Source organism: Solanum pennellii, chromosome 1, assembly GCF_001406875.1.
Source record: "Solanum pennellii chromosome 1, SPENNV200".
NCBI classification, from domain to species: domain Eukaryota; kingdom Viridiplantae; phylum Streptophyta; class Magnoliopsida; order Solanales; family Solanaceae; genus Solanum; species Solanum pennellii.
The window spans coordinates 96,028,256-96,046,802 of NC_028637.1; the positions used below are offsets into that span (position 1 = coordinate 96,028,256).

At 33.3% G+C, this 18,547-nt stretch overlaps 1 protein-coding gene across 3 annotated transcripts; it reads left to right on the forward strand.

Annotated features, from left to right (window-relative positions):
- Positions 1-346: 346 nt before the first annotated feature.
- Positions 347-18,542, forward strand: LOC107008432 ((+)-neomenthol dehydrogenase-like). Of its 3 annotated transcripts, none has more exons than XM_015207467.2 (10): positions 347-640; positions 1,277-1,347; positions 2,104-2,222; positions 11,499-11,695; positions 12,374-12,922; positions 13,008-13,260; positions 17,206-17,464; positions 17,541-17,642; positions 17,740-17,925; positions 18,032-18,542. In XM_015207467.2, the coding sequence occupies exons 6-10, from the start codon at positions 13,103-13,105 to the stop codon at positions 18,290-18,292; spliced, it is 966 nt and encodes a 321-aa protein (XP_015062953.1). In that variant the 5' UTR covers positions 347-640; positions 1,277-1,347; positions 2,104-2,222; positions 11,499-11,695; positions 12,374-12,922; positions 13,008-13,102; the 3' UTR covers positions 18,293-18,542. The 3 variants fall into 3 exon arrangements, with proteins under 3 accessions (XP_015062953.1, XP_027771808.1, XP_015062962.1); XM_027916007.1 differs by having other exon boundaries at positions 347-611; XM_015207476.2 differs by lacking the exons at positions 347-640; positions 1,277-1,347; positions 2,104-2,222; ... (1 more) ...; positions 12,374-12,922; positions 13,008-13,260 and adding an exon at positions 16,454-17,100 and having other exon boundaries at positions 18,032-18,541.
- The last annotated feature ends 5 nt before the right edge of the window (positions 18,543-18,547 follow it).

Below are 18,547 nucleotides of genomic sequence, written 5' to 3' on the forward strand. Positions count from 1 at the left end.
GTGACAATATCATTGAAAAAATTGTCAACTCGCGATGGTCCAGAAAATAGTGTCACGTAGGGAGAATAGGGGTATAAAATTAATAAAATAAATTCAGAATAATAAAATCTTAATGTAGTATAAATGTGTTTCTGAGATTTTGGAAATAGTATAAGCTCACGTATTTCATTCCTTATTACCAAAATTCATTTTAATATAATAAATAATCTGTCCTAGAAAATACATTAGCTTATGTGTCTTCATATAATTGGTCCTCTGAAGTTCAATTCAAACAGACCCAACCTTGACCTCTCCTAACGCATATCTAAATCGAATCTTGAGGTATATATTACTTCAGATTCACATTTTTCACAATAACGACTTTCTTCTTCTTGTTGTTTTCTTGAGGAAGAGGGTGATGAAAAATTGTTGATTAAAGGGTTAATTTTTCGATATTTTACAGTAGAAAGAGGAAATGACGGTCAGTTTCGAGTGCGGTGACGAAGAAACAAGCAATGGTGGCGAATTCATCTGGGTTGGAGAAATAATCAGGCCGGAAAATTGAATGCTGGAGCGGCCAAGAAACTACTGGAAATTTTTAATATCTCGAATTCATACAACTGTATCTGCTCGTAATGTGATTTCTCACTCCTCCAAACTTGTGAGTGTTTCTCTGTTTTGGTCTCTGTTTATTAATGTAGGAAAATAATTGAATTATACTGAGTTTTATCTTCTTTTTTTGATTACTGGTTAGATAATTCACTTTTTTGTATGTTGGGTATGAGTTTTCATGGTTAAATTTGTGTATGCAAGGGAAATGTAGGTGGGTTTTGTGATTTCTTTTTGGGGGTTTTCTTCTTGGATCATTAAATAAGTAAAATGGTTAATGTTTCATGAAAAAATGATTGCAGATAGTGGTTAAGAATTTAGTGATATGAGGGTTTTGCGGGATTTTTTCTTTATTTGGTCAGACTTAGTGATATTTGGAAGTTGAGTTCTTTGTTTATTGACTTCCCTTGTATAAATAAGTTCACTAGCAGGAAATGATTTAGTTATCAAGGGATTTGTTTAATCTTTTTAATGGTTAAAGAGTATTATGAATGAAAAATTTGGAACAACTTCCCCCAATTCCTGCTTTTTGGTTTTTTCCTGTATTGTACTGTTCCTTCTGTTTATAACTTGAGTTATAATGACCTTAAAATATATTCATTTTTCACTTGAGTATGATGCATAGGACTGGCTTTTATGATCTTAGACAAAAAGCTAAAGAGTTTGGTTGTGCTGTTGTTTTTCGCAGGAAATACGGAGGTTCCAGATGCAATGGAGATGATATTTCAATCTGCCCTGGCTTTGGGTAGAAAGGGAGTTGTAAGTGTTCTTATCTTGGTCTATCCTGGTGTTTTTGTTGAATCGAATTCGAACATAAACAAAGTGACTTTCATTATAGAATTTTAGGACAGAAGAAATCATATAGTGATTAGTTTGTACACTTGAATCAAGTTAAACTTTCTCAGCATCTCACCCAAAGAAGCAGTGAACGAGAGCACAACTTTCTAGTCCTCTAGCTCTCATGCTTCAAGTGCCTGATAGTTGCAGCCACCCGAGTTTCTCTCAAATCTTCCAGTCGTTCCCTCTTTTATCTTCAAAATGTATTCCTAAACAATAATCTCTCATTCACTGGTGTATAATTATACTCCAGTAAATGACAGTAGATGCCTGATTCAGCGACTTTTTGCCACAGAACAATCCAAATGGAGGATAGATACTTGTCTAATTCTTCTGTTTTTAAACTAAATAAGGGCATCAGTCTGACTTGTCCAGTGCACATACTCGTTTTGATTCACTCTATTACTTTTGGTACTGTCAAAATTTTCAGCATTGCTCACAGAATAGTATATCAAACACCCAGGAGTTCACATGTTTTCTTCCTTTCTTTGTTTACGGTATCACTCTTTATGGTGTTCTCTTCATCTTATTGACAATTCAGCAGTCCTGTTTGTTGGAAGCTCTTCTAGTTCAACAAATTTTTGTCTGCTCTACTAAAGGAAATTTCTGATAAGTTTGCATGTGGAGGGAAATTTTTGTTTTTGTATTGCAGTTATATATGTCAAACCTTACTTGCAGGTACATGCGTTTGTTGCTCCCAAAGTTATAGATGGAAAAATACACCATCTCCAGTTGGGGAACTTGGAATGGTAGAGATGACCCAGGCTCTGGAACTAATTGATGTTTGCTATGAGCAGGTTTGATAGACTTCTTAAATTTTTCTGATTATGTGCATAGTAGATGCATGTTTCGCTGTTACTTATCCTCAACCACCCCCTTCACTCCAACAAAACAAAAGAGGGAAAGAGAAATGCATTTAGTGCTGTCTGGTCTGGCTTAATCCTTAGTTATGTAGATTGTGTACAAGTTACAAACTGTGCATATTTCTCCTTTTGGCCTTGTCCAAATTTCTGGTGTTTTCTTATTTGAGTGTTGTACATTGTCTTTAGTCTTGGTATCCTTTCTGATAAATCCACTGAAGTATAAAAAAAACCTTGGTTTTTCTCAATGTTCGATTAAACTCCCTTTTTTTATAGATGCTAATTACACTTAGTCGTTGAATGTTGTTGAATATCAGTAATTACAAGAAGTACCCAAACTTGTGTATATAAGTGGATGTTGTTCTTACAATAACCTGTATTTATAAGGTTAATAACAAAAACAGAAATAAGATGAAGCAGAAAAAAAAATATAAAATACAAGAAATAATCCGAGTCCACAGAAACTACTGTGTGTCCTTAAGAAATTTAATCCCCTCACTGTCCCCAAGGTTATGGATTAATTTCTCCCAAGATAAAACGGATTAAACCTGTTAAAGAAATAGCGGTACCTCAAATTTCTTTAACTTCAACGAACTTAAGAACAGCAACAAGTCACACAGACTCAGTCGAGACACTTTGATTTTATTTGAGAGAAAAATAAATGCAGAGAAAAAAAAAATTCAGTGTTTAAAAAATCAAAAATTGACTTCCTTTTATAGCCATTTTCAGCAAAGAACATGTCTGTTCAGTGAAATATCTGTTCAGACCCATTTTATCCAGAAAGTTGTGTCTTTTGGAAAAAATAACAACTTTTCGAAAAATTGTGTCTTTTAGAAAATAACTATTTTTTGGAAAGTAACGACTTTTTGGAAAAGTAACGACTTTTCGGAATGTTACCGTTACCCGCAAATTTATAAGAGATAATATTAACAGGATTTATTTGATTTAACAAAAACTGATTAAATAAATTTTGTCCAAAAAATTTATCAATCAATCACATCATTTGCCAAATCCAAATCCAAAGCCAAATCCAAGCCGAGCGAGCGACGACGACGACGGCGCGAGGGGGCATCTTCTTCTTAGCTCTTTAAGAAGTAATGGAAGTGTTTCCTTCTATAAGGACAACAATTTCCCTTTCTTTTGCCGATATGGGAGAAATGACTTTTCATTTGCACTTTGCAAATGACTTTTCATTTTCCCTCCAAAGTAGTTCCCTCACTTTTCATATTCTCTCTTTTCTTTTCCCATTCACACTTGCTAAAACCCAACAATCCCCCACATGAATGGGGAAGGCTATTGTTAAAACATATGCATGAAAAAACTTGTGTGTCTTGTAGGTAAAGGTTAATCGCATCTGGATAAGTAGGTTTCCCTTTAAACTTTCCGTAGTGAACATATATCGGATATACTCGGTCAATCGGTAGATTTGATATCTTTGAACCGTCGAGCTTTGGTGTATACCTAGACAACATATGTCACACAATCAACCCTTGAACTGTTCTTAGTTCTCATTGTTTTGTTCGTTTCAGCCATGAACACATCTTGGATAGTAAGTGCTTAAAGAACTGGCCTTACCGGATTCTCCTTGAAGCGGCTTACACTTCACACTTACATAGGTGATTTCTAAATGTGTTATCCCATAGATACACCATTTGATATTCCCTGTATCAAACTTAGAAACCATTAAAGAGTCCTTATGTCTTTATCCTGGTTACTAAACATTGTCTCATCATGAGAATGGACCATAAAATAATAAAAATTTTTTTTTTTTCCTTTGACAATGTTGAACCGTCATCAATGACTTTGTTTTATCTCCTTGAACCTAGATCTTGGGATCTCCAGTCTTCTAGGTAGAGTTACCGCCACGATGACTTGTTCTCGGCCATAGTCCCATTCCCGTCGATGATTTCTCAACTCCCTCTCTATTTAGGCCTTTTGTAAGTGGATCCGACACATTATCTTTTGACTTCACATAGTCAATTGTGATAATTCCACTAGAGAGTAGTTGTCTCACAGAGTTATGTCTTCGTCTTATGTGACGAGACTTGCCGTTATACATAATGCTTCCAGCCCTTCCTATTGCAGCTTGACTATCACAATGTATGCATATAGGGGCCATTGGTTTGGGCCAAAATGGAATATCTTCTAAGAAATTCCGGAGCCATTCAGCTTCTTCACCTGCCTTGTCTAAAGCAATGAATTCAGACTCCATTGTAGAGCGAGCTATACATGTTTGTTTGGATGATTTCCAAGATATTGCTCCTCCACCAATAGTAAAAACGTATCCACTTGTGGATTTTGTTTCAGTTGACCCAGTAATCCAATTTGCATCACTATATCCTTCAAGAACGGCTGGATATCTGTTGTAATGTAAAGCATAGTTTTGAGTGTCATCTAAGTATCCCAAAACTCTCTTCATTGCCAACCAATGATTATGATTAGGATTACTTGTGTATCGACTCAGTTTACTGATAGCGCAAGCTATGTCTGGTCGTGTACAATTCATGACATACATTAAGCTTCCCAATACGCTAGCATAGTCCAATTGAGACTGACTTTCGCCTTTATTCTTTGCAAGATGAAGATTTACATCAATTGGAGTCTTTGCCCTTTTAAAATTCAAAAATTTGAATTTTTCAAGTATCTTTTGAATATAATGAGTTTGAGACAATGCTAGACCGTTAGGAGTTTTAAGAATTTTAATTCCTAATATCACATCAGCAACTCCTAAATCTTTCATATCAAACTTACTAGCAAGCATACGCTTTGTAGCTTTTATATTAGCAATGTCTTTGCTCATTATAAGCATATCATCTACATATAGGCATAAAATAACTTCCTGATTTGGAGTATCTTTAATGTAAACACATTTATCACATTCATTGATCTTAAATCCATTTGACAACATGGTTTGATCAAACTTTGCATGCCATTGTTTTGGTGCTTGTTTTAGCCCATAAAGTGACTTAATAAGTTTGCACACTTTCTTTTCTTTACCAGGAACTACAAAACCCTCAGGCTGTTCTATGTAAATTTCCTCTTCAAGCTCTCCATTTAAGAAGGCTGTTTTCACATCCATTTGATGAATTTCAAGACCGTATACTGCAGCTAGTGCAATTAACATCCGAATTGATGTAATCCTAGTCACTGGCGAGTATGTGTCAAAATAATCAAGACCTTCTTTTTGTCTAAAACCTTTGACAACAAGTCTTGCTTTATATTTGTCAATAGTTCCATCGTCTTTCATCTTCCTTTTAAAGATCCATTTTGAACCCAAGGGTTTGTTCCCTGGAGGAAGATCAACCAACTCCCAAGTATGATTGCTTAAGATTGATTCAATTTCACTATTAACAGCCTCCTTCCAAGAGGTTGAGTCGCTAGACAACATTGCTTCCTTGAATGTTTGAGGCTCACTTTCAAGAAGAAATGTTACAAAATCTGATCCAAATGAAGTAGATGTCTTTTGACGTTTACTGCGTCTTGGACTTTCTTCATTTTGTTCATTCTCTTTTGGTTCTTCTCTGGGTTGTTTAGATCCCCCACTAGATGACTCAAGTCTAGTTTTATACGGATAGATATGTTCAAAAAATTCAGCACTATCTGATTCCATTACCGTATTATCATGAATATCCGGATGTTCGGACTTATGAACCAAAAATCGACATGCCTTACTGTTTGTGGCATATCCAATGAATACACAATCCACAGTCTTAGGTCCTATTTTTACCCTCTTAGGTATAGGAACTTGGACTTTGGCTAGACACCCCCACACTTTGAAATATTTCAAATTGGGTTTTCTACCTTTCCATTTCTCATATGGAATTACATTTGTCTTTGAGTGAGGCACTCTGTTAAGTATCTGATTTGCTGTAAGGATAGCTTCCCCCCACAAGTTCTGTGGTAAACCTGAACTTATAAGTAATGCATTCATCATTTCTTTTAAAGTTCGATTTTTCCTTTCTGCAATTCCATTAGACTGAGGAGTGTAGGGAGCAGTAGTTTGATGGATTATTCCATTTTCTAAACATATTTCTGCAAATGGAGATTCATATTCTCCACCTCTATCACTTCTGATCATTTTGATCTTTTTATCTAACTGATTTTCAACTTCAGTTTTATATTGCCTAAATGCATCTATTGCTTCATCCTTACTATTTAGCAAATAGACATAACAATATCTAGTGCAATCGTCAATAAAAGTTATGAAATACTTTTTCCCACCACGTGATGGTGTTGACTTCATGTCACAAATATCAGTGTGAATCAATTCTAAAGGATTTGAATTCCTTTCAACAGATTTATAAGAATGCTTAGCATACTTAGATTCAACACAAATTTGACATTTTGATTTATTGCACTCAAATTTTGGCAAAATATTTAAGTTAATCAGTTTTCGCAAGGTTTTGTTATTAACGTGTCCCAAACGTTCATGCCATAAACATTTAGACTCAAGCAAGTAAGAAGAAGCAAAATCTTTATTCATATCAACTGCAATTACATTGAGTTTGAAAAGGCCATCACTAAGGTAGCCTTTTCCTACATACATATCATTTTTGCTTACTACTACTTTATCAGAAACAAATACACATTTAAATCCATTCTTGGTCAGAACTGGAATTGAAACTAAATTCTTTCTCAATTCTGGAACATATGAGACCCTATTCAAAGTCACCACCTTGCCTGATGTCATCTTTAATAGGACTTTGCCAGTTCCTTCCACCTTTGCAACAGCGGAGTTTGCCATAAACAATTTTTCATCTGTAAGTGCTGGAGTATATGATGAAAATAATTCTTTGTTGGCACAAACATGGCATGAGGCACCAGAATCTATCCACCATTCTCTTGGATTTCCAACCAAGTTACATTCTGAAAGCATTGCACAGAGATCGTCCATTTCTCCTTTGGATTCAGCCAAGTTTGCTTGATCCTTCTTTTTCTTGTCCTTCTTAGGACCCCGGCATTCATTAGCCCTATGACCATGTTTACCACAATTAAAGCAGTTTCCATTGAATTTCTTCTTAGGAGGATTGCTTTTTGGACCAGATGCTTTCTTTCTTTTCTTTAATTTTGTGGGATCTTCTTCAACAAAATTTACTCCAGATATTGCTGAATTACCACGTGACCTCTTTTCTGCAGCCTTATTATCCTCTTCGATTCTCAACCTTACTATGAGATCTTCAACAGTCATCTCCTTGCGTTTGTGTTTCAAGTAGTTTTTAAAGTCCTTCCATAATGGAGGTAACTTTTCAATAATTGCAGCCACTTGAAAAGCATCATTCACAATCAATCCTACATTAAAGGTTATGTGAGTATTAAGGGAAAACTTAATATTTCTAACATAGGCATTAAATAAATTTATACCTTCAGCAAGGAGATCATGGATTATGACCTGCAATTCTTGAACTTGGGTGACGACAGTCTTACTGTCTATCATCTTATAGTCCAGAAATTTTGCCACAATGAATTTCTTCATTCCGGCATCTTCTGTTTTGTACTTCTTTTCTAAAGCATCCCAGAGTTCTTTTGAGGTTTTGGCATTGCTGTACACATTGTACAGATCATCTTGCAGACCACTCAAAATATAATTTTTACACAAAAAATCTGAGTGTGTCCATGCTTCTGTTACCAAGAATCGTTCATCAGCCGGAGTTTCATCTGACATAACAGGAACATTCTCATTGATGAACTTCTGCAGACTCAACGTAGTGAGATAGAAGAACATCTTTTGCTGCCATCTCTTAAAGTCGACTCCAGAAAACTTTGCAGGTTTCTCAGCCGGTGCTAAGGCAGCATTTGAACGATTATGTGCAACCGTTGTTGTTGCAGCACTTACTGTTCCAGCATTTGTTTGACTTGAATTAGTCATTTTTTTCTGTCACAAATGGCAGATAAATTAAGTATTTAAAATACTAACAGTAAAGAACAAATCTTTACACAAACTGTTTCTGATTTAACGATAAAGTTTTTATGTTCTTTTAATCGTTAATCGAATGAATTTTAAAAATTCAAGCAGAGTAGATAACCATAAAGGTTTTAATCTCCAGAAACCTCAAATACAGAAACTATTAAATTTCTTAAGATTGTTGTTCTTACAATAACCTGTATTTATAAGGTTAATAAACAGAAACAGAAATAAGATGAAGCAAAAAAAATATAAAATACAAGAATTAATCCGAGTCCACAGAAACTACTGTGTGTCCTTAAGAAATTTAATCCCCTCACTGTACCCAAGGTTATGGATTAATTTCTCCCAAGATAAAACGGATTAAACCTGTTAAAGAAATAGCGGTACCTCAAACTTCTTTAACTTCAACGAACTTAAGAACAGCAACAAGTCACACAGACTCAGTCGAGACACTTTGATTTTATTTGAGAGAAAAATAAATGCAGAGAAAAAAAAAATTCAGTGTTTAAAAAATCAAAAATTGACTTCCTTTTATAGCCATTTTCAGCAAGGAACATGTCTGTTCAGTGAAATCTGTTCAGACCCATTTTATCCAGAAAGTTGTGTCTTTTGGAAAAAATAACAACTTTTCGAAAAATTGTGTCTGTTAGAAAATAACTATTTTTTGGAAAGTAACGACTTTTCGGAATGTTACCGCTACCCGCAAATTTATAAGAGATAATATTAACAGGATTTATTTGATTTAACAAAATTTGATTAAATAAATTTTGTCCAAAAAAATTATCAATCAATCACTTCATTTGCCAAATCCAAATCCAAATCCAAATCCAAATCGAGCGACGACGACGACGGCGCGAGGGGGCATCTTCTTCTTAGCTCTTTAAGAAGTAATGGAAGTGTTTCCTTCTATAAGGACAACAATTTCCCTTTCTTTTGCCGATATGAGAGAAATGACTTTTCATTTGCACTTTGCAAATGACTTTTCATTTTCCCTCCAAAGTAGTTCCCTCACTTTTCATATTCTCTCTTTTCTTTTCCCATTCACACTTGCTAAAACCCAACAGTGGAACACAAAAATTGGTCTTTCACGTTTCCTAAGAAGATGAGTCACTCCTATAGTCCTTTTAGGTTTCTAAGTACTAGCAAACTCAGAAATTTTAAAAAGTTTTCATGTTGGTGGAAGACTCTGCATGTGGTAGTTTCACAAAGCAGATTGATATCAAAGTCAAATGAAGTAGAAGGCTGCAGTAGGTTAATGGCTAGTGTGACATAGTCTAAGGTTTGACGCCTCGAGGTCTGGGGTTGGGTGGCGGGGGTGGAGCCTCACACGGTGCCTCGAGGTCTGGGGTTGGGTGGCGTGGGCGGGCCTCGAGGCANTATGGTTATAAAGTAGGTGCCATGTTGGGCAAACATTTTTAAAAAGTGGTTTAAGGTCCCTTTTCCTTGTATTTTCTTGACATGAACGGGATCAAGAAAATGCTTAAGGGTTTTGTAGTTGACAGCTATTGCTACATATAGATAGTGTGATGCTTAGGCATACAGAACTCTGGAGGATCCCATTTACACAAACAGTGTGAAATATCTCCTAGTGGACAGAGATGATGCATCCACTTTCACATTTATGACGAAAATCTAGGTGCATCGGTTAGCCAGCCACATCGGAAGCGTTTAGTGTTTGTTGGAAAAAGGCACCGACCAATGTAGAGTTGGAAATGACTTTTGCAAAGTACTGATAATTGCCTTTAGTTGCTGAGGCGGACTGAATGATTGAGAACTAGTTGAACTCTCCTAACTAAATAAACTGTGTTTCTTGTCTGATGCGGGTTGTGCTCAAGTGGTGGCTTGATTTGGCTGGCATGTGTCTTATCTCCTTACATTACAAATTCCTTTAAGCTGTTAAGTTTCTGATGTTGAGGTTGATGGTTTTATAGTTAACAACTGTTGTTAAGTTTAGCCAATAAATGTAATCATGTCAAAAATATTCCACATGAAAATTCTGGAGATCCCATTTACACCAACAGAGTAAAGTATCTCTTTGTGGTTGATGAAGATAAGTCTGTAGGTGCATGTGTGTAATCAGCCATGTTGAAATTGTTTACTGATGGAAAATGAACATTGACCTATGTAGACTTGGAAATGCAGAGCTTAATTGGCTTTCCAATATACTTTTTATAGCATTTGCTAAGGTTATCTGAATAGTTGAGAATTAGTCAAGTCCTCCCAACTAAATAAACCAACTCTTCTTCTTGTCTAATGTGAGTTGTGGTAATTTGGTAGCTTGATTTATCTGGCTTGTGGCTATTCTTGAATAGAGAGGATGACAGAGGGGATCGGAAGGCAGGACAAGGAGGAGGACAGATTCTTCTCTCGTTTGATCGGGGGTAAGGGATTGGGGGAATAATGAGTTACATGACTTCACTGTTCTCCTTCGAAGAACAAATCTAAATAAGCTGTTAATAGTAAGTCTTTAACCAAGTTAACTAAGAGAAATGAGATTCCAATTATGTTTTCTTAGTAATTATACTACTTTAATCCATTAAAATTATCTATATCTTAAGAGAAAACTATTTATTTAATCAAAGATACTTTAAAAGTGAAAAGATAAATGAGAAGGGACATCAAAATTTGTTCCGTTTCCATGAACCGAAAACTTATCCATGATTAAGTCACACCACCTGGATAGAGGTAATTAGAGCTGATGGTTGTAAACAAATCAGAAAACTTGATAAAAAATGAGGGGTTTTCTTAAATTTGTAACCTTTTAAGTTCCTTTTTGATATTTTTTTATGCTAAGACATTTTAAGCTTCTGTCTAGATTGTCAAACTTGTGAACACTTGACAGTTTAAGAATTCAGATGTTTGGGATGAAACGTTTTATTGAAATGTTTTCATTTGAAGAAGTTAACCTGATAAATCATGCTAGATAATTTCTCAGTCACCTCTCACTTCTCTGAAAAAAGACGTTGACCATTGAATGTCTTTTATCTAATTTACTAACTTGAGGATGTGAAAAAAGTTCATCTGCAAGTCCCTTCCTTCATTTGGGAATTTCGTTTTTTCGAAATTGAGTATATTTAGCAGATTTGCCTTCTGCTCAATATAACTTCTCCCCTGCCAAAATGATTAATTCTAGTTAGTATCAGTTTTTATTTTTCTTGGTTGTGTGTAAGATTAGTCTTGACAGACTTTTTTTTTTCAGGATGTCAAATCCCCAGAGTCAACAATATTGCAATTCATTTTGTTGCATATGCCTTATTTGTCACTGTGCATTTTCAAAGGCAAAGCTTTTCTAACATATAATTTTACAGATATTTGATGGTCATGGAGGACCAGAGGCTGCAGCTCATGTGAGGAAAATTGTACTCAGATTATTATTTACAGACACCAATTTTCCTGAGACTTCAGAAGTTGATGATGCATTTCTAGAAGGGGTTTGGAGAGTTCTCTTAGTAAGGGGTTTCTTCTAGCCAATGACTGCAATATTAGCAGCTCTTGTGTTGGGAAGGTAAGATCGTGATTCATCGTGATGCACCTATTATAATATTAAACATTTTATTTTACCATTAATTCGCTAAAAGTATGTGGGAGACAAGGGAGAATGATTTAGAGAAATAATGGTAAAATAAAATGTTCAATATTATATTTTTAGCGGGTCGGATTTAATGATTTATATATTTGGTTTTCAAAATTTTAGTTAATAATTAAAATTTCATGTCACTAAATTTAATGTAAAAACAATTAAATAGGTTGAGTGACTTTCTATGCAAAATGATGTTTGAGTTGAAAATGAAAGTTGAGTGATTTTCTGTGCAAAAACATTCATAGTTGAGTGATTTTTAAGTTGAAAATGAAAGTTGAGTGACTTTCTGTGAAAACAATTGAAAGTTGATTGATAATCAAAGTTATTAACTCTGACAAATGAGTACAACTTTTATCATCAATTTCCTTTATCTCTTTATCTAAAGTAAAGGAAGGGCTCAGAAGAGCCAAGAATCTCAAGAAAAATAAAGAAGACCTCTTTTCTTTGTCTTGATTTTGTTCGAAAGGACCCTCTTTCGTAACCATTTCTACTGAAAATGAAGTAAGACAAATTATTTCATTTTCAAAAAAAAATTTATTATATATATGCTATAACATAGATTAAAGTTGATTGATACGTAAAATAGTTTAATTAATTGTGCAGGAAGAGGACGAAAGTGTTGCGGAGAAATCAATTGATGGTATCGTTACAAATTATGAGTTGACAAAACAATGCATAGAGACAAACTTCAACTCTTATTCACCAAGGATTGTTAATGTTGCTTCTTTCTTTGGAACTATGACCCTTAACTATGAATACTATGAATGTACACAAGTAGACATTTAAATTTGTATAAAATTGATCAAGTAGACACACGTGTTCTACATGGCATGATACATTTTAGACGTAAATTTTTCATGTAGAACGAATGTGTCACTTTGTTCAATTTTATACAAGCTCAAGTGTCTACTTGTGCATACCTAAAGTTAAGGATCATAATTGCTAACTGACGCCAAGTTAAGGATCATGTTTATATATTATGCCAGAATAAAAGTGATATGGGCAACTTGCTTTTATGTAAACCTAGGAGTAGTATATATATATACAATATATAATGGTCCTAGTCGCACTAAAAACCAACCCAATACGCTGTTGGACAAAAAATATCCTTTCAATAATGGCAGAGAAAATCACCAGCCTCCAGAGCACAAGGTAATTTTAACTAATAACTATCGGTGTATATGACTTAAATTCTCGTGAGCTTATTATCAATCTAAGAAATATGTGGTATGATTAGGTATGCAGTAGTGACTGGAGGGAACAAGGGAATAGGATATGAAACATGCAAGCAATTAGCAAGCAAAGGATTAGTGGTAGTGTTGACATCAAGAGATGAAAAAAGAGGGATTGAAGCTATTGAAAGGCTTAAAAAGGAGTCGAACTTTACTAATGATCAAGTTTTGTTTCATCAACTTGATGTTATGGATCCACTTAGTATTTCTTCACTTGTGGACTTCATCAACACAAAATTTGGAAGGCTTGATATTCTGGTAACTACTATTCATATCACTCTATCTTGATGACTTATTTTTATTAAGATTAAGATGTTTAGAGGAAATGCTATACCTCTAGTTTGAGTTACGATTCAAATATATTCCTACATTATTAAAAAAATTTTAATGAATTGTCTAGTACAAAGATTGATAATGTAAGAATTAGTAAAATAGAAATTAGTAATGCAAAAATTATTTTTTAATCAAATGTTGGTTCGGGAACCACATACGATAAGCAATATTTTCAATAAGTAAAGTCTACCACAAGAAATACATCCTACCAAATTAAACATGAACATACCAAAATATCTCTTGCGTCGATCTTCAATTTCGTGGTCCTTACTAAGGTCGTTTTACCCCCTGATTTTTTTTTTTTTTGTAATTTTGTGTACCTCTTTGGCTTACGTGGCATCCAAATATCTCTGACGCGCCTCAATTGCGTGGAGTCACATAGACTGCCACATAAGACAAAAGGTGTATAAAATTACAAAAAAAAAAGTTCAGGGGTAATAGGACCTTAGTTTAGTTAAGGTGTGTCTCTGGAATTTTGGTCATAGTCTAGGGGATACTTGTGCATTTTTCTTAATATTTATTAAATTTTTTTTCAACTAAAAGTATAAATATCTAAATAGAAATATTAGCCTAATTGTTTTGATTTTGGACTCTCTTTATTTTTAAATTTTAATATTATATTATATTTTTAAATTTATTTTTATTGGCCCACGGGCCGGCCCTACCAATATTTCTCAAGCCTTCCAAATGAGTAGGCTTATTCAGGCCGGGCTAAAAAGTCTTTTTCTTAAATGGGCTTCAAAAATCTTAATTCAACCCTATTAAATCTCGGATTAGGCCAAACCAGCCCAACAAACCTAGCCCATATTGACGGCTCTAATAAAAACATATTTTTAAAACCTATTTAGAATCAGAATAGCTAAAACGTATTGCTATTACCTGTACCACAGAATTTTGTCATATTCCAAAATATTTCAGAACAATGAGTTAACAGGTGGAGATGTCATTGATTACATCATCTCAATTAACACCAAAACTCAAGTTAAAATTTTGTGAATGCGTGGCTTGTAGCCATTATTACTCCCTCGATTCATTTGTAGTTGTTATGTTGTATTTTTCTTCTTAATTTGATTGATTTTTAAAATGAAATTAAATTATATTAATTTAATATTTTTTTAAAAAATTAAATATTTAAAAAGAAAATTATGATAATATAAAATAAACAGAAAATATGATTTAAAAGTAGAAGTAACAGTCTTCTTGTTCATTTTGCGTGCTTTTAATATTAATTGATGAGGCTGGGACCTGGACCTAACATATATAGTACAGCTCTTCAAGAACAGGAAAATAATTTAAGTATGGAACCTGCAAACATATGGATTTGGCCTAATTCATTGGAGGCTTTCTAAAGTTGGTATTAATTTTCAGTTAGATACCTTAACTAAGTTTTGTTTATTTTAGACATCTCATCTCATGTCATTTCTTGTTGTGTCATTTTGACATTTTTTACTGACATGACATAGTGAATATAATACACTCAATAGCAGCGGTGAAAGACTTATTTAATTATTTTTATTTTATTTTATTTTCATTTTCTTTCTCATTATTCAGTCACCATCTCTCAAAACTTGAACTTCTTCAATGGAGAAATAGTGTTGACGATGCTACAAACAAAAAAAAAACGAATTTCAACATGAAGAGAATTCACAAAAGATAAATTTCAACCCGTTAAAAAGCCACGATTCATGTTGTCGCAAAGAAAAAAGGACAATGAAAAAACTTTAAAAAGACCACGGGTAGGATGGGAGAGGGGTGGAGAAGACGATATGGGTGGGAAAGGGGTTGGGGTTAGGGTGGGCAAAGATGTAGAAGATGTTGAGTGGGTGGGAAATAGTAAAGAAAATGATTTGAGTGGGTGGGGCGGAGAAGATGACCTTGGTGGGCTTGGTTTTTTTCTTTGAATTTTTTGTGTAAAAAATTTCACATGTCATTAAGTCATTGACTACTTCTTCATTCTACTAAAATATCATTATATAAAAAATAATTGTAATATATATGTCACGTTTTTCTTTTAGTTTGTCTCTTTGACATGTCATCGAGCAAGTGTGTTACACACACCTTATATATTGATTGATTGTTCAAAAAGTGTTAAAATCACACAGTGCAGTATGACACGAGGTGTTTAAAATATACAAAATTTAATTAAGGAATGTAAGTAAAAATTAATGTCAACTTTAAGAAATCACTAATGAGTTAAACTTTAAATGATCACCAATAAATTAGCCTATAAATTTTGAAATTCGTGACTAAGCAAGTTAGAATATTAATGACCAAAAAGAGAAATAGTGATTTGGGCAACTTGCTTTTTATGTCAGACACGTTATGGTTCAACTCGCACTAAAAATCAGGACAAGTGTATAAGAGAAAGATTCTATTTGTTTTCGTTAAGATTAAGACGTCTGAATTTAAATACACATTTGAATATTAAGATATGCATTAAAATTTAAATGTATAAATCTAAATGAATATCTTATTATTAAGATGTTATCTCTGAATCTAAAAATAAAATTATTGAGACTGTTTGTTTGCAACATCTGAATATACATATGAAATTAAATGCTATATCAATAAAATATTTTTAAAATCATTTTAAATAAAATATTGTTTTAATAAATTTGAACATTTTTATAGTAATAAATCAATATGATTTATCTTTTAACAACTTAATATTAAGTTACATCATTAATATGACTATTTTTTGCACTCAAAAACTTTGAAGATCTAATATAATGCAATGTAAAATAGTTTATATATAGTAAGAGTAGTAATATAATATTTATGAATTATTTTATAATAAACATTTGTTATTGTTATCGATCAAATAATTAATACTTTCTTATTTTTTGGAACCGTGCTAAATATTAATTTATGAATATTGATTAGTTTATGAAATCAAAAATTAAGTTAATAAGAATAAATGAAATTGTAAAGGTAAGCATGTAATTAACATTAATTAAGATGTAGTTGAATTAAGATATGAGTCTTCTTTTTAAGTTTGTTAAGAGTATGTTACAGGTCTGATTTATTCAAATATATTTAAATCCATAAAGAGACTTATAAAGAAATAAAACAAACAAACTTAATGAACTGAATCTGAATAAATAAAATTCAATTCTCAAAAATAACACTCTTTAATGAAACAAATTTAAATGACTAAGATTCACACTCGGTAAGACTAAACGCCGGAGGCCTAACTCAAACAAATGAGTAATAGTCTAAGAGCATATAGTTGAAAAAATTATTATACATTTATCTAAAAAGGAATGTCTGACTTGTCAAAACAAAACTCTAACCAGTAGTTGAGTAACACCAACAAGTTCTACTTGGAAGACTTGGATATAGAATTCATCTAAGTGACGTAGGGTTAGGAGTTTAAAGAAAAATATTAACAATAATAATGCAAAATTATTTTTACGTTCAACTTTTATTATTAAGCTGACAATCAATTTTGTTATGAGATTTATAAAATGCTTGTGAATTTCGTCCAAACACATCAGCCCCTCTCTAGCTCCGCGTTTAAGTGCTGATGAAATATCCTTTGGAACATCATATTTGACTAATAAATTCTACTATTGACAATGTGGACATGAGGAATAGAGCAAAATATAGTTAGCTGGCCTCTATTATTATGTAATTGTATCTTCTGCACTACTTGTACCAAACCAATACACTGTTAGACCAAAAGGGTAAATATATCAAGAATTTAGAACTAATATTTATCCTTTAAAAAATGGCAGAGGAAATCCGCACCCTCCAAAGCAAAAGGTAATTTAAATTACAAGTAGCTAATTTTTTTTTTACTGGCAGTATATATAACTTAAAATTCTGTTACGCATATCTGAGCAATATTCGTATATGGTATATGATCAGGTATGCAATAGTGACTGGAGGAAACAAAGGAATAGGATATGAAACATGCAAGCAATTAGCAAGCAAAGGAGTAGTGGTAGTGTTGACATCAAGAGATGAAAAAAGAGGGATTGAAGCTATTGAAAGGCTTAAAAAGGAGTTAAACATTACTAATAATAATGATCACATTTTGTTTCATCAACTTGATGTTATGGATCCAGATAGTATTTCTTGTCTTGTGGACTTTATCAACACAAAATTTGGAAGGCTCGATATTCTGGTAAGTAATATTTATCACTCCATCACTTTCGTATTCTTTAAAGAAATGAGAAATTATGAATACTTCAAATTTGCAGGTTAACAACGCAGGGGTTGGTGGATTAATGGTGGAAGGAAATCTTGTTATACTAAAAAATTTAATTGAAGGAGATTTCGAGACCATTTCTACTGAAAATGAAGTAAAAATTTTAATTTCTATTAATAAAATTACGTTTTTAAAAGTTATTAAAGTCGATCGATACGTACAATGATTTAATTAATTACTTAATTGCGCAGGAAGAGGAAGAAAGTGTTGTGGAGAAATCAATTGATGGTATCGTTACAAATTATGAGTTGACAAAACAATGCATAGAGACAAACTTTTATGGTGCAAAAAGGATGAGTGAAGCATTTATCCCTCTCCTTCAACTCTCTAATTCACCAACGATTGTTAATGTTGCTTCTTTCTTAGGAAAATTGAAGGTAATTAACTAAAATACTTTATCTGTTTATTTTTACTTGTTCACTGTACTATTTTAATATTATTTGTACAATTGGTATTGAGTGATTTTCGATTTCCTATGTACAGTTATTGTGCAACGAATGGGCTAAAAAAGTGCTAAGTGTGTCAAAAGCATCGTTGATTGCCTACACAAGAGTTTTAGGTTCAAAATATCCGAATTTTCGCGTAAATTCGGTGTGCCCTGGCTATTGTGGCACAGACATGACTGCATATACTGGAAGCTTAACTGCTGAAGAAGGTGCTGAAAGCTTGGTGAAACTTGCTTTGCTGCCAAATGATGGACCTTCTGGGGTCTATTTTTACAAGAAGGACGTCACCTCTTTTTGAACATTTAGCTAATTCAACTTTTAAGTAATAACTTATTATCAATCAACTGCTCCATAAGAAATAAGTCGAGTTGGTTATATGAATTATTTGTCTATTCAGCTAGATTATGTTTTATTCTTACTTGTACTGCTTTCATTGCAAACAACAGGCCTACTTATAAGTGTCATGTTGCTCAGACACTTTAAAAAAAAGTTCAACTTGTGTCTGAATCCAAAAATAATAGTATGGTGCTTGTGTTTGATACTCAAAAGATAT